The 16,578-nt window shown below is 42.3% G+C and overlaps 1 protein-coding gene across 6 annotated transcripts in view; it reads right to left on the reverse strand.

Annotated features, from left to right (window-relative positions):
- HDAC9 (histone deacetylase 9) overlaps window positions 1–16,578 on the reverse strand; it is a 686,372-nt gene that overhangs the window by 535,906 nt on the left and 133,888 nt on the right. For 2 of the 6 annotated variants that reach the window (XM_043541099.1, XM_043541101.1), the window contains exon 2: window positions 11,492–11,626. The exons of the other annotated variants lie outside the window; for them this stretch is intronic. In XM_043541099.1, coding sequence (XP_043397034.1) covers window positions 11,492–11,626 — 135 coding nt within the window. The remainder of the gene's footprint in view (window positions 1–11,491; window positions 11,627–16,578) is intronic. 6 annotated transcript variants of the gene reach the window in all.

Consider the following 16,578-nt stretch of genomic DNA (forward strand, 5'->3'; position numbering starts at 1 on the left):
ATCCAAATCTTCCTCTATGATTTCCCAGGCCTTCTCTAAATTGGCAATACCTCCTAGCTTTGTATCATCCGCAAACTGTATTAGCACACTCCCACTTTTTGTGCCGAGGTCAGTAATAAAAAGATTAAATAAGATTGGTCCCAAAACTGATCCCTGAGGAACTCCACTGGTAACCTCCCTCCAGCCTGACAGTTCACCTTTCAGTAGGACCCGCTGTAATCTCCCTGTTAACCAATTCCTTATCCACCTTTCAATTTTCATATTGATCCCCATCTTTTCCAATTTAACTAATAATTCCTCATGTGGCACGGTATCAAACACCTTACTGAAATCTAGGTAAATTAGATCCACTGCGCTTCCTTTGTCTAAAAATGCTGTTACTTTCTCAAAGAAGGAGATCAGGCTGGTTTGGCATGATCTACCTTTTGTAAAACCATGTGGTATTGTGTCCCATTTACCATTGACCTCAATGTCCTTAACTACTTTCTCCTTCAAAATTTTTTCCAAGACCTTGCATACTACAGATGTCAAACAGACCTGTAGTTACCCAGCTCATTTTTTTTTTCCTTACTTAAAAATAGGAACTATGTTAGCATTTCTCCAGTCATAGGGTACAACCCCTGAGTTTACAGATTCATTAAAAATTCTTGCTAATGGGCTTGCAATTTCATGTGCCAATTCCTTTAATAGTCTTGGATGAAGATTATCTGGGCCCCCCGATTTAGTCCCATTAAGCTGTTTGAGTTTCGCTTCTACCTCAGATATGGTAATATCTACCTCCATATCCTCATTCCCATTTGTCATGCTACCATTATCCCTAAAATCCTCTTTAGCCTTATTAAAGACTGAGGCAAAGTATTTGTTTAGATATTGGGCCATGCCTAGATTATCCTTGACCTCCGCTCCATCCTCAGTGTTTAGCGGTCCCACTTCTTCTTTCTTTGTTTTTTTCTTATTTATATGGCTATAGAACTTTTTACTATTGGTTTTCATGCCCTTTGTAAGGTCCAACTCTACTTGACTTTTAGCCTGTCTCACTTTATCCCTACATGTTCTCAATAAGGTACTTTCCTTGTTGATCCCTCCCATCTTCCACTCCCTGTATGCTTCCTGCTTTTTCTTAATCACCTCTCTGAGATGCTTGCTCATCCAGCTTGGTCTACAACTCCTGCCTATGAATTTTTTCCCCTTTCTTGGGATGCAGGCTTCCGATAGCTTCTGCAGCTTTGATTTAAAGTAATCCCAGGCCTCCTCTGCCTTTAGATCCATAAGTTCTTCAGTCCAATCCACTTCCCTAACTAATTTCCTTAATTTTTGAAAGTCAGCCCTTTTGAAATCAAAAACCCTAGTTGCAGATTTATTTTTGTTAATCCTTCCGTTCAGTTTGAACTGAATTAGCTCATGATCGCTCGAACCAAGATTGTCCCCTACAACCATGTCTTCTATGAGGTCCTCACTACTCACCAAAACCAAATCTAAAATGGCATCCCCTCTACTCGGTTCAGCAACTACTTGATGAAGGAATCCATCAGCTATTGCATCTAGGAAAATCTGAGCCCTATTATTATTACTAGCACTCATCCTCCAGTCTATATCTGGGAAGTTAAAATCTCCCATGATCACGCAGTTTCCATTAGTATTTACTTCATTAAAAACATTAAAGAGGGCTCTATCCCTATCCAAATTAGATCCTGGCGGTCTATAGCACACCCCAAGCATGATCACAGGGGAGGCTCTAGTAGTTTTCTTCCCCAATGTAATTTTTACCCAGACAGACTCTGTCTTATCCATTCCATCGCTTCTTACTTCTTTACATTCTACTTCATCATTGATATACAATGCTACTCCACCACCTTTGCCTTTATTTCTGTCTTTCCTAAACAGCACATACCCTTCAATACCTGTAGTCCAGTCATGACTACTATTCCATCATGTTTCTGTTATCCCTATAATATCTGGTTTCACTTCCTGCACCAGTAGCTCTAGTTCCTCCATTTTGTTACCTAGGCTCCTCACATTGGTGTACAAACATCTTAATTTTTGCTGTTTGGCCTCGCTCACATTCTGTACCCTATTAGGCACGGTCATTCTACAGCCAGTATAACCTATTAGACTGGAATCCACACTGCCCTTCCTCCTTATATACATTCTCCTGTCCATGGCTGTATCCTTTCTTACTTCGTTTTCTTCCCTCACAATGCTAAAATCCGGCGTGGAGATTACCTGGACATCTCCCAACCATCTCCCCCAAATTCCTAGTTTAAAGCTCTCTTAATCAGTTGTGCCAGCCTCCATCCTAGAAGTCTATTTCCTTCTCTACTCAGATGAAGTCCATCCCGAGAGAACTGTCCTCTTCCATGAATGCCTCCCAGTGGCCATACATTCCAAAGCCCTCCTTATAGCACCACTGCCTAAGCCATCTGTTGATAGTCATAATCTTGTCACACCTTTATTGCCCTTTTCTAGGAACAGGCAGAATCCCACTAAAGATCACCTGAGCCTCGATTTCCTTAAGCGTCTTCTCCAGCCTAGAATAATCTCCCTTAATACTTTCCAGCGAGAATCTAGCCTTATCATTTGTTCCCACATGAAGGATAATTAGGAGATTCTTTCCTGCTCCCTTTACAACCTCAGGTCTACATCCCGTATCTTAGCACCTGGAAGACAGCACACCCTTCTATTCTCTGGATCAGCTCTGGTTACTCTTTTAAGACTTCTAAAAGCATGCTCCATACCTTGTCCCTCTCAGATTTTGGACGGCACTTCGGATTATTAAACCTTGGGTTGAGTGCTGTCGCTATTTTTAAAAATCTCACATAGGTACCTTCTTTGTGTTTTGTCAAATCTGCTGTGAAAGTGTTCTTCAAATGAACATGTGCTGGGTCATCATCCAAGACTGCTATAACATGAAATATATGCAGAATGTGGGTAAAACAGAGCAGGAGACATACAATTCTCCCCCCAAGGAATATAGTCACAAATTTAACTGAAACTTTTTTTTTTAAATAAGCATCATCAGCATGGAAGCATGTCCTCGGGAATGGTGGCTGAAGCATGAAGGGGCATACAAATGTTTAGAATATCTGGCATGTAAATACCTTACAATGCTGGCTACAAAAGTGCCATGCAAACTCGTGTTCTCACTTTCAGATGACATTGTAAATAAGAAGCAGGCAGCAGTATCTCCTGTCAATGTAAACAAACATGTTTGTCTTAGTGATTGGCAGAATAAGAAGTAGGACTGAGTGGACTTGTAGGCGCTAAAGTTTTACACTGTTTTGTTTTTGAGTGCAGTTATGTAACCAAACAAAATCTGCCTTTGTAAATTACACTTTCAAGATAAAGAGATTGCTCTTCAGGACTTGTATGAGGTGAATTGAAAAATACTATTTCTTTTGCAAAAAGAAAAGGAGTACTTGTGGCACCTTAGAGACTAACCAATTTATTTGAGCATGAGCTTTCATGAGCTACAGCTCACTTTATCATTTTTACACTGCATATATTTGTAATAAAAAATAATATAAAGTGAGCGCTGTGCACTTTGTATTCTGTGTTGTAACTGAAATCAATATTGAAAATGTAGAAAAACATCCAAAAATATTTAATAAATTTCAATTGGTATTCTATTGTTATAAGTGTAATTAATCGTGATTAATTTTTTTAATTGCAAATTTTTTTTGCGTTAATTGCATGAGTTAACTGAGATTAATGACAGCCCTATCAGTTATTCAATATTTTGTTTCTCCTCATTTTTCAGTGTGTGGCTCCATATCTTATTTATTGTACACTATTCAAAACACTGTTTGGATGACAGAATTATTAATTTCCTCATGGGCTTCTCTGTGGTGCTCATCAATATAGTATGACTGTGCTTTACAAACAGTTCTTATCTCCAGAAGCCCCGTGAGGTTAAGGAGTAAGGTATTATTCCCACTGTAAAAAAGTTGAGGCACAGAGAGATTAAGGACAAAACTTTCCACTCATTTTGGCATATCTAGGACTTGTTTTTTCAGAGTACTTAGCATTCTGTAGCAATTTATATGTTCAAAGAACAACTCCCACTGACTTTAGTCCCAGCTGTGATCACGCAGAACTACTGTAGTGCATGCCACAGGGTACTAATTCAGGTACTCAAAAAATTATGAACACGCAATTAGTGACCACCTCTGAAAAGTTTGGTTTAAGTAACTTGCCCAGCACTACACAGGAACTCTGTGTCAGAAGAAGGGATAGAATCCAATTCTCCAAGTCAGCATTCAACTGCCTTAACCATCAGAACATCCTCTGTCTTCCTACAAGCCCAGGTCCATTCACTGAACACCTTCCAGCTTCTGCAACAAATGAGTTACGGGTCCTACAGACAACATTCATTCTATTGGTATCATTCGTTTCCTGAGCACCATCCATCCTGTGCACTGAATGAGTCAGGGGTCTGATGGAAAAAATAGAACGTGATAATGTAATTAAAGACTCTAGCATAATGCATATGGCGGGGGGGACTGATTTAAGGTTGCACAGGCAATCTTAATTCGGGCATTTTCGAACTTTTGAGTGCTCAGTTATGTAACCTTGATCATATTTTAACATAGTTTTTAAGTGTGCAATTCCCTAGGTTTTTAAAAAAGCAAATTGGAATTTTTTTTGATCATCTGGCATTATATTGACATCCACACAGGTCATCAGCAGGGTTGGAACCTTTTGATCCACCATACTTACCACCTGAGCTAACCAAGTAACTCACAGCAATAGCAGACGGTCATCCTCTTGGTGGACCTGCACTAGAGGAGGTGGGATACACTTTTTGCCAGTGGGTTTCCAGGTATTTGCTGATAGCAGAGGAATATTGAAATTCATATCTTGGGTTCCATTGCAGGCTCTGGAGGGAAGTGTTTTCTAGTGGGCACAGACTCATTTACCTGTTGCCCCCAAACTGGACCCCTTCTTTCCAGTCCCCTCCGACATGCTGCTGTCCAAGATCTGTCTCTTCCCCATCCCTTGTTCCCACGCATATTCTTTAGTACTCAGGCTTCTCATCGCAGTCTTGGTCTCCCCCTCTGGGCTTTCTATGGTCCCAATCCCTTTTCTCACCCCCAGTCTCACCTACTCCCCACATTCAGTTCTGACCTCTTTACCCAGCCAGTCCAATTTCTCCCCTCCCATCTGTCTCTCCTTTCTCTTGCCAGTAACTCCCAGTCCCAGTCTCCACTCCTCAGGCTTCTGATTCCAGTCCCAGTGTTCTTGGCCAGCAAGTCCTAGTCTCACCCCTCTGGAATCCTCATCCTACCTGTCTTTCCCCCAGTCCCAATCTCCTTGTCCTATCTCAGTGTGCCCCTTCCCAGCTAACTTGTCCCAGTCTCTTTGCCCAGCCAGTTCTACTTCTCCCCCAACATCCCAGCCCCCCACCATTAGGTCTGTCTTCCCTCTCTCCCCCAACCCTCGTGGTTATCAGTTCCAATCTGCTTGTCTAGCCATTATCAGTCTCCCCCAACTCTCTGTCCCAGTCTCCTGGCCCAGCCAGTCCAAGTTTCCCTCCCCTCTGTTAGCCTCCGACTCTTATCCCCTCTGCAATCTAATCTGGCAGTTTCCTCCTCCATACTACCTGGTCCATTAAGAGTGCAGGAGAAAGAGGCACACTGCTCTCAGCTCAGGTGCCGAGACCTGGCACAGCGCACACAGCAGTCGAGAGCTTCAACTGCAGGAAAAACCCTTCTCAGCCCCACACTAGAGCATGCCCAGTGCGGATGGAGCCTTCAGGGAATTTAGCTGTTAAAGACTTGTTTCAAAGGCTTATCACTTGGCCAAATTTTAGTAGATTTTTCATGGGGACAACAAGAGACACAACACTGACACAAAGGCCACCCCTGCCAAATTTAAAATCCCTGCTGCAAAGCATGGAGGTGTTTGAGTTTTTCAAAGAAATGGTTGCCAGAATTTTTTACCTGGGCAAAATGAAGTCGTTTTCCTTATCCTTGTTCTCTGAAACAGCTGAACTATATTTTGGTAATTATTCTCCCCCTCCCCACAATATCGAGCCTGAGGCATTACACTAGCACGGATAATTTCAGCCCAATGATTACAAGTTTGTCAAAGTTACAAGCAACTGAAAACATGGGAAGTGTTGGGCAACTTTAATAATAGACAGTGCTACCAGCCCTGCCTTGCACATGCGAAAGAGAGAGTTTATATGTAACCTGTCTGAATACATTGTCTGTGTCATTCAACTGTAAGATCCTTGTGGGAAGGGGACAGTGCCTTCCTCTACATTTCCACAGTGTAATCACATAGGTGGTGCGCAATAAAAAATAATAGTAACAGCAAAAACATTACTATCAGATTGTTCCTTACCTTCCAGTCACGAAATCAGTGTCTACTTTTTCCTCTTAGACAATATTCTAGTAAGAATAGATTGGAAATCCATGCTTTCTTCTTCTTCTTCTTTTTTTTTCCTTAAACAAGGGGCAGATTTACATGTCCAACTCTCATTAACACTTGTGTTATATACATTGAGAAAGAAATGAATTCCTTTGTAATCCTGCAAGAACACACCATTTTTCATGCAAGTATTGTTACACACCGCACTGTAAAGTCGCTCTCTCTATAATCCTAATGCAACTCCCTTTAAAGACAATAGAAGGATGCTCATTGACTTCGATGGGACTGATCCAACTCCAATGTGACTTGATGTACCAGCAAATCTAGTAACATTACACCTTCATATTCCATTCTTCTGGAGTGAATAATGGCTAGCACATCATCCCCTTTACCCAGGCTAGCTTTCAACTCCTCCAAACCCTTTCCAAAGGAACAGGACCACTTCAGTTGCTTCAGCAGATCTACAGATGGGCTAGTAATTACTAGGAAGAATATTGTCTGCAAACAAACAAACAAAAATTTGGAAAGGATTGTGGTGCTGGAGTGTGTCAGACTTCAGAATTTCAGTTCAAATGAAAGGCCCTCCTGAGAAATGCAAGACTGCCCTATGGTTAAGACAAAAGATTGGGAGTCAGGAGTCAAGGCCACAAGACAAACGTTGTGTGTCTTTAGCCAAGTAACTTAGAACTAAACTATGATTCAAAGTATATGTAACTGCACAAAAGAAGCAAGAAGGATAACAATCTCCCATAGGCCCCTACTGATGCTATCCAGACCTCAGGCAAAATTCTGAGCTGTGCCTCTAAGAGGCGCAGTATGGAACTTGCAGCCCTGAGGCAGGAGAGGCTAATGTGGTTTAATCCACCTTTGCACCCTCCTGCTCTGGGGGCTGGAGAAGCCCCTTGCATAATTTAGACAGGCCTCCCAGGGCTGTCTGAGTTCCAGCAGTCTTCTCAGGCTGTCTGATGAGCGTCAGTACTGCCCAGAATCTACACACCATACATGCTGCAGTCCAGCCCCGACACCCCCCCATCCCCCATTTCCCAGCCCCACTCCTGGGACAGCCTTTAAACTGGAACTTCCAAAGGAGTCCTTGGAAGGCAGATTTATGGCTCCCTACTGCAGTATCTTCACCACGGGACTCCTCCCCACATTGGACCAGGGCTTTTTAGGCCCTTTTACATGGCAAAAAGTGGCTAGAACAGGAGGGAGGATCCCACTCATTAGGTCCAAGTGCACAGGTGTAGGTGGAGCTGTCTGTCTGCTTACTCCTTTCCCAGAGTAGAAAGTGGTCGGGAAGGGACAAAGAATGGGGGGGGATGAAGTACAGTTTTGGTTCAATGCCTCTAATCTGCTGGCCATTGTAGTTGAGCCAACACAGAGAGGATGGTAATTAATTACTGGTACAGTTCAGCAGAAAATTAATATCCCCTGGGAGCAAATGTGATCCAGTTACATCTCTGAGGCCCAGTGACTACCAGTGCTACTCTTGGGGTTTATACACTATCCTTTGTTCAGGACAGTACCTAAAGGTAAACTCTAGCCCTTAATCTCTTTGTGCCTCATTTTCCTCAACTGTTTAACAAAGGTGTGGAAGGCTTAACTCATTCATGTTGATAAAATGCTTTGAGATCATTGGAGTGAAAGCACTATGTAAGTGCACAGCAGTATTATAGCGATCAGGTGTGCACAAAGAGAGCTCCTGTAGCCTGTACAGGGCATCGTCAGTGGGGATTTGCCAGAGACTTCACTAAGAACAGGATTAGGCCCATAATCCATGGAAGCTACATTTTAGCTAGTACTATCGCCATGTATCATTTTAATAGATAGTTTCCACTAGGTGACATTTTCAGTACTAGTAAAATATCCCTGGTCTATAACAATGACTACAGTTGCATGACCTTCTGAATAGAGCTAAATTTTTACTTCCTTGCTTAGGTATATAGAGTGTTAGACAAATGCTGTTTTTCTTCTAGACTTCTCTCTCACTCTATTTTCAGATAGCCAAATTTGTATGTGCTTTTATAACCGGATTGAAAAGCAGCATTTATGCCAACGGGTTAAATTTTTTAAGCTCTCAGAAAAGCTGCGTAAAGCTGTATATTTGGAAAACAAACGTATACAGAAGCGAGGCTAGACTTTCAAAGGAGCTTCCATTACTTAGGCACTTACATAACTGGCCAGATTTTCAAAAGTCGTCAGCATGTTGAGCGCTCTGCTTTTTTGAAAATCTAGCTCTACATGGCACAATGGGAGCTGCTGGCTCTTCTAGCAGTTTTGAAATTTTGTTCCCAATTGTGAGCACTGAGCACATGAAAACATGGGCCTGATCTATTGTGAAAATGCTTATGTTTTCAGAACACCTACAATATGCTATGATGCAACTACTATTATATTATGTGCCTAACCCTTTATTGAGCTAAAAAAAAGCCACATGCACTACTTTTCTATAGTAAATAATGAATAGTATGTGTGTGTACACACACACACACACACACACACACACACACAATTATATATATTTTTATATATATATATATATAATGCCACTCTGTAACTCTCATTTTTTGTTCTCCTCCTTGTTTTATCCTGGTGGTGGTTCTCCAGCCATAAATTAGCAGAGACATGGAATCTTCTAACTCTGTGATTTGTGTTTACATAGCTTCAGATGCACCTGAAATGTCAATGAGTCACATGTATTTCAACTACTCTTAAAATACTGTAGCTGCCACTGCTATCAGGGACTATACATCCAGCCAGGAGGCCAAGGCAGAGTGTCAACAATACAACCAACATGTCCAACAAAACTAATCAACTGGGCTCCTCTTCCTGTCCATTCCACACTCAGATCTCCATGCTATCTGAAAAAAAAATCCCATTGTACATGAACCTAAAGTAATTTAATATACACGTCAAGTAATTTAAGTAGGCAGTTGGGCATAAAAAAAACTTGCCCAATTGCACACTTAGGATCTGATCTTGCAATTGATAGCATACAGGCAAATTGTTGCATCCACTGAGAGGCCCACTGAAGTCCATTTGTGTGCTGCTATCTGTTGCAAGATCTGGACCACACCTTGCATGTGCAGTTAACATGACTGAACAAATAAAACAAGTAATTGTGAAGGATAGTGGATTAATATTTTGTGTACACAATTCTACATACAAATTAGCTATGCAACTGCCTAATTTATTTGTCAATGTAGTATATTTGTTTTGTTTAATGAATGTTTCCTTACACTTTTCAAACCCATCTGTTTTATAGCATTGTCACAGGCTGACCCTTGAGGGAGTAGGGCCAGTGCACCTATGAGTGGCCAGAAGACCCCAGCTGAACTTCAAAAGGGGGCACCTGAGCTTAGAGGGAGGAGACCAAGTGAGAGAGACCCTGAGAGGGGGAGCCTAGGTGAGTCAGGCTGACAGCTGGTCAGAAAAGGAATAGGGAGACCTGTAGAGCAGGGCTGCCAGAGTCCCTGGGAAGGGAGGCAGAGAAGCAGGACTGCCAGAGTGCCTCAGCAGGGGAGTCGGAAGTAACCTGAGAACTAAAGGAGGGGAAAACCCTGGGAGCTGTGGCCCAGGGTGAGTTGAGGAATTGTGTTTTTCTTGAGTCCTTAGCAAGCTGGGGAGAAACACGAATGTGTTACTAGTTATTATTGACATTGTGGACCACACTGACCAAAAAAGGTAAGCACAACATGGATAATTTTGTATCAACAATTATACCCAAACAGTTTCAGAGGATGATGCTTAATAACATAAAAACAACTGCATGGCCAAATGAAAAAATATCTATAAATGGGTGGCCCTTGGGTGTTTCCAGCTATTGAAGAGCATAAGTGAATTTTATTGGTAAGGAATTAGGAATTACTGAGGTGTACTCCAAGCAATACAAATCAAGTTACTGAGCAATATATTTGCTTGTGAATGGACTGAGAAAATATTTTCAGGTAATTTATAATACAACACATTTGTTAAAAATTCAGAAGTCAATCACAAAATACAAAAAAAAATTCACAAAAATACCTAAGAATAAGTAATCAAAAATAAAACATTACAACAACACAGAAACAGTAAATTATTCCCAACATATATCATCCTAGTGCGCACAATCATACAAAAACTTTACTCATGTCTATTGTTCTCAGACAGTCTGAAATTTGATATATTATCTTGCAGTCCAAGTAACTATGAAAATGTGCCATGTAAATACAAACCCTCTCAGACATATCCATCGTAGGCCTGATCCTACATTCCTGGCTCTGCCAAAACTCCCACTGAGCAGAATGATAGGGTGATGGTGCTTAGCACCTTGCAGAATAGGGCCCTAATTTAACTGGACTGTGCTACTGGTCAGCCCAAAAAAAAAAAATCTCATTTTTAGTTGCACTCCTGAATAATTTCCCACAATAAGAATGGGAAAGTCCTATCAAAAATTAAGCCAAACATTTAATAATGTGTCAAGTATTTCCCCTGAACTTACTGCATTTCGCACGAGTTTGTCTTGACAAGAGTGACGGTATAATTTGATAATACTGCAGGTATACTCTAGAACAGCAATCTCACACTTTGAAGTTGTTGCCGGAGAATTGTGTAGCTGCCAACTTTGATATAGCCTCAGCATCCTTATGTAATGACAACTTATTCCCTCAAGTGAAACACAACAAATCTGTTGTCCAGAATAAGTTTTCCTACATATCCAAAATTAGCTGGTCACATTTGGAAAACTCACTCATATCTGAACATTTACTTCTGCCTAATCTAGAAGCCCTCTTTGTTACTCTCTGTGGTATTTGTGAGCAAAAAACATTAATTTATAAGATTCCCGTCTCATTCTAAGCAATTAGCTTGCGAAAATAAAATGTTAGTAGTGACAGCTATATTACTATTTTAAAATATAGTAAAAACAAGCAACAGAAAATTAAAAACCATCAACACTGGACTAATTTTTTTAAACTTGCTTCATTCTTTCTCATTACTGAGCATGAAATTGCTTTACAGTATGGATGAATGATCTTAGAATACCATATCTTGGTCTCAGAGGAGAAAATCCAATGCAAAGAGAAAAAATATATTTGTCAAACACTTGTGCCCTGTGTTAAAATGTATTTACATTACTTACCATAGCCCCAAAGTCTATTCCAATACATGGCGGGGGATACCGTAGAATGACCCCTCTGCAGGCGTCCAAATCGTTCTGGGTAGTTAAGATGCTTCTCATAAGAGGCTTCTGTAATGCATCCCAAACATTTTCCATCTAAATCCATTTTAGTGCAAAGTAAGAAAAACACTAAGTACAGGAACATGAAACACAATTTTGATTATAGTCAACTTTCTCTACCCTGAATGAACAGTTGACATTATGTTCCCCCCAAAAGCATTTTAAATGTAGCAGCCTCGCACATAAATCCATAAGAAACAAGAGCTATTATGCAAAATAGTGGATATGCTAACAATGGCTATACAAAATACAACCACAAAATTCAGTCTTGTGACTTTCAGCTCAAGAGAGAAAATGATCATTTTAACCATATTCCACAATGGAAAATAATACTGTGATAGATCTTAGCGTTTATTTTAATTACTTACTACAAATTAGAAGCGATATCCTTGTCAAAATAGTATTTCTTGTCATAAAAATCATTTCAGAAAACACCTACGAGGAAAAGTAGGACTTGTCTATACATAGAACGCTGCAGTGGTGCAGCTGCTAAGGTTCCCAGTTTTGGACATATTCCTGGAGATTTAATCACATGACATAATCTTTAATTCACGATTAATCTCTAATCCTGGAGGATTGGCAACTTGAGCAGCTGCACTGATGCAGGTGAAGACACTCTACACCAATGGGAGAGAGCTCTCCCGTTGGCATAATAAAACCACCTCTGCAAGAGGCAGTAGGTATGTCGGTGGGAGAAGCTCTCCTGCGAACACAGTGCTGTCCACACCGGTGCTTATCTCGGTGTAATTTATATCGCTTGGGGGGTGGTTTATTCACAACCTGCGCAACATAAATTATGCTGACATAAGCTGTAGTGTTGACATCTTTTTTGTCTTTTCCAACTGTAGCGAGGAAATACCACTATTTAAACGGATGCTGAAAACAACAGGCATATTACTTTAATTACACCTAATTATTAGATTTACATGACTGTCCTAAGAGGGAAGTATTGGCCTTTTCTTCATTAATTTTGCTTTCTTGTTTTATTCAATCAGGCATTAAAACTTCAGACTTGATGTCAAGTATGATAACCATTCACTATAAAAAAGGCTGCCACTATAAGCAAGACTGATATTTTTATTCGTACAGTCAAAAAAGCTAAACTAAACTATGAGGTTTATGTGCCTCTTAATGGAAATGATAGTTTGCCTTTTGCTGCTTCATAAGCATCTAAGGTCAAGAAGCCCGGGAGGTTGCTTTTGGTTCCAAGCGGTATCTCTCTTGGCAGCAAATATGCAAAGCCAGACCAGACTTCCTTACACCTTTCAACCCAGGAGTGGAGTCACAGAGCTGGTTTACAATGAACAGTGACATCTGCATAGCTACATCTCTCAGGGTTCTGAAATATCCATACCCCTGAGGGATATAGTTAAACTAACCTAACCCCCAGTGTTGGCAGCAGTAGGTTGACAGAATAATTTTTCCTTCAGCCTAGCTACCACCTCTTGAGGAGGTGAATTACATACAGCAACAGGAGAACCCCTCCCGTCACTGTAGTAAGTCCCTATGCTTACAACACTACCTCAACACAGCTGCAGCTGTGCCTCTGTAGCATTTTAAGTGTACAGTATAGCCTAGAATCTACCTAGGCCAATACAGATTTATTTGAATTATACTGGTGATTGGTAGGTCTACCACAATGCAATAACTAATACAATTCTTCCTTGGCTGCTTTGATATGGAAGAAATTTTAAAAGGTCCTCAGGCTCTTCACAGCTGAAAATTTAGAAACAGAATTAGAGAGACAGGGTGGATGAGGCAAATTCTTTTATCAGACCAACTACTCCTGGTAATGACAGGTTTCAGAGTAACAGCCGTGTTAGTCTGTATTCGTAAAAAGGAGTACTTGTGGCACCTTAGAGACTCAAATAAACTGGTTAGTCTCTAAGGTGCCACAAGTACTCCTTTTCTTTTTACTCCTGGTAAGAGAGACAAGCTTTCGAGCTTATACGGAGCTCTTCTTTAGGTCTGGAAAACATACTCAGGACATATCTACACTACAAAATTAAGTCAACATAACTTACATCAGCATACAGCTACAGCAGTAGTTACATTACTTGTGTGTGTCTATACTTTGTACTCCTGAGGGAATTGCATGCCACTGCGCAATGCAGAATTTGCACAGAATTAATGTACTGTGTGCAGAATTTCATTTTTCTCCACAGAATTGGTGCTGCAGAGCTGCTGGCCACCACCAGGGGCCGCTGGACCCAGCAGAGCCAGGACACTGTCCAGGAGAGGGGGAGGGGGAGCTGCAGCTGTGGTTCCAGGCACATCCTGAAGGAAGGAGGCAATGTGCAGGAAATGCTGTTCAAGCCTTGGATCCAGCATCAGGCTGTTTCTTTCTCTGGATCCCTAGGTTCTGGATAGAGGGGGCAGGAGATGTGGGTGTCTGGGCTGGGGCGGGGGGTGCCCTGCAGCTGGGCTCTTTGGGGGGATGGATGTGCCGATGTCCGGAATGGGGGTGGATGTGTCTGGGCTCGGGGGGCAGGGGCACAGCTGGGCCCTGGGGAGTATGGAGTGCAGGTGTTTGATAGCAGAGGGGCAGAGTTCTCTCCAAAACATACACAGCTGACATGTGACACAACCAGACTGAGGCATCCAACAAAAGCATAACAGAGAAACAGGAACTGGATTGTCATAGGGGTTTCTTTAACTCTCTATGCCGGGGAGAATCTTTTGTTGTCTGTATTGTTACAGACATACTTGCTGATAGGTATCTGAAATAAATTACCAAATTAACTGAAACTGGTGTGATTATATTGTGTTATTTTGACAAATAAAGTATGCAGAATTTTGCAGAATTTTAAAATATTGTGCACAGAACTTTAAAGTTTTTGGTGCAGAATTCCCCCATGACTACCTCCTTCTGTCAGTGATGTACATCCTTACCAGGAGCGCTTGCACCAATTGAACTGTCAGTGTCAGACATCATGGGATTGATTCTGAAAGCCAGCTACAGTCAATGTAAGCAACACAGTGTCTATATAGACACTGAGTCGACCTAAGTACATTGACATTGACTCTACACCTCTCATGGAGGTGGAGTTATTAAGTCAGTGTCATGGGCGAATTATACTGGAGTGAAATTTTAATGTAGACACTTAGGCTATGTCTACACTGCACTTTTGTCGTTAAAACTTTTGTCACTTGGGAGTGAAAAAAACACCCCCTGAAAGACAAAAGTTTTAACGATAAAAAGCACCCGTGTGGACAGCCCCTTGTTGGGGTGATTTTATTTTGTCATCAGGAGAGCTCTCTCCTGGCAACAAAGAGTGGCTACACTGCCTATCGTACAATGGTGCAGCTGTGGTGGCCCACTGCACCATTGTAAGGTGTGCAGTGTAGACACAGCCTTAGAATTAGGTTGATGTAAACTGCCTTGCGTCGACCTAACCTTGTAGCATTGACCAGGGCTCATAGTGTCACAGCTAAATACAAGATGGAACAGATTGTTTAGCCTAAGTACTTAACACATATTTCAAGAGCCCGTTCAAGGTGAAGTGCCCCATTAACACCACTCCAGTCAAAGGGGGCGGGGGGGAATAAAAGTGAGAGCGGGAGGCAGCTGGGGGGAGTTTGTTAAACAATCTGCTCCACCTTGTATTCAGCAGTCACATGCAGAATGTTTTCCAGAGCTGAAGAAGATCTCTGCAGAAGAGCGTACTGATGTCAAAAGCTGGTTTAACACTTCAGCAAACTCTGTTTCCAGGTTCTTAGTCAGTGACTTCCAGTAGTTCGGTGGTCTGACTTTCTTTAAAACTTGGCAGAAAATATGTACTGCTTAATATTACTTTTTGTATTTAATTTAAATTATTTAGGCCTTAAAATGGGTTGTCAAAAGTAATTTAAAACAGATTATTAAAAATAAACCTATACAATTTGTTTAATTTTTTTATTTAAATAAAATAAAGATCCAATTTAAATTAAAAAATTGATTTTTATGCTCAATGGTGTTCGCTTATGAGATCTCCTTTTCCAAGCACCTTTGCAGCCCACTGATGTGAAGCTGTGTGGTGTTGATTTTACCTTTTGTGGCAGGCAGAGTTTGCAAATGGATAGGTTAACCCACACAGAGGCAGAGGTACTAATTTTGGCCTTCTGGGGCCCTACTAGTGTTGCTGGGCATCTGGTTTTCACCTGAAACGCCCGATCGAAAAGGGACCCTGGCGGCTCCAGTCAGCACCTGTGACTGGGCCGCTAAAAGTCCAGTCAGCTGCGCAGTGGGCCTAAGGCAGGCTCCATGCCTTCCCTGGCTCTACGCAGCTCGCAGAGCTGGTGGCATGTCCCCACTCTGGCTCCTAGGCTCTGGGAAAGCCAGGGAGCCCTGTGCGCTGTCACCGCCCCGAGTGCTGGCTCCACAGCTCCCATTGGCCAGGAATCATGGCCAATGGGAGCTGCAGGGGCAGCACCTGCAGGCAGGGGCAGTGCGCAGAGATGTCTGGCCATGCCTTTGCCTAGGAGCCGCAGAGACGTACTGGCTGCTTCCAGGGAGCTGCCCAAGGTAAGCGCTGCCCGGAGCCTGCACCCACTCTCCCTCCCATATCCCAACCCTCTTCCCCAGCCCTGAGCCCCCTCCTGCACTCCAAACCCCTCAGCCCCAGTCCGTAGCCCCCTCCTGCACTCCAAACCCCTCATCCCTGGCCCCACCCCAGAGCCCGCACCCCCAGCCAGAGCCCTCACTCCCTCCTGCCCCTCAACCCCCTGTCCCAGTCCGGTGAAAATGAGCGAGTGAGCAAGGGTGGGGGAGAGTGAGCAACGGAGGGAGGGGGGATGGAATGATCAGGGATGGGACCTCGGAGAAGGGGCGGGGTGGGGCCTCAGGGAAGGGGCAAGGGATGGGGCATGGGTGTTCAGTTTTCTGCAATCAGAAAGTTGGCAACCCTAGGCCTTAAACATCGATACTCAGCTAACTACACTGTGTTATGACCTCCTAAAAAAGTAAGTGAAAACTTGTCTTTGTAACAAAAAGAGACTGATTAAGCTTT

This window comes from Chelonia mydas, chromosome 2 (assembly GCF_015237465.2).
Source record: "Chelonia mydas isolate rCheMyd1 chromosome 2, rCheMyd1.pri.v2, whole genome shotgun sequence".
Lineage (NCBI taxonomy): Eukaryota > Metazoa > Chordata > Testudines > Cheloniidae > Chelonia > Chelonia mydas.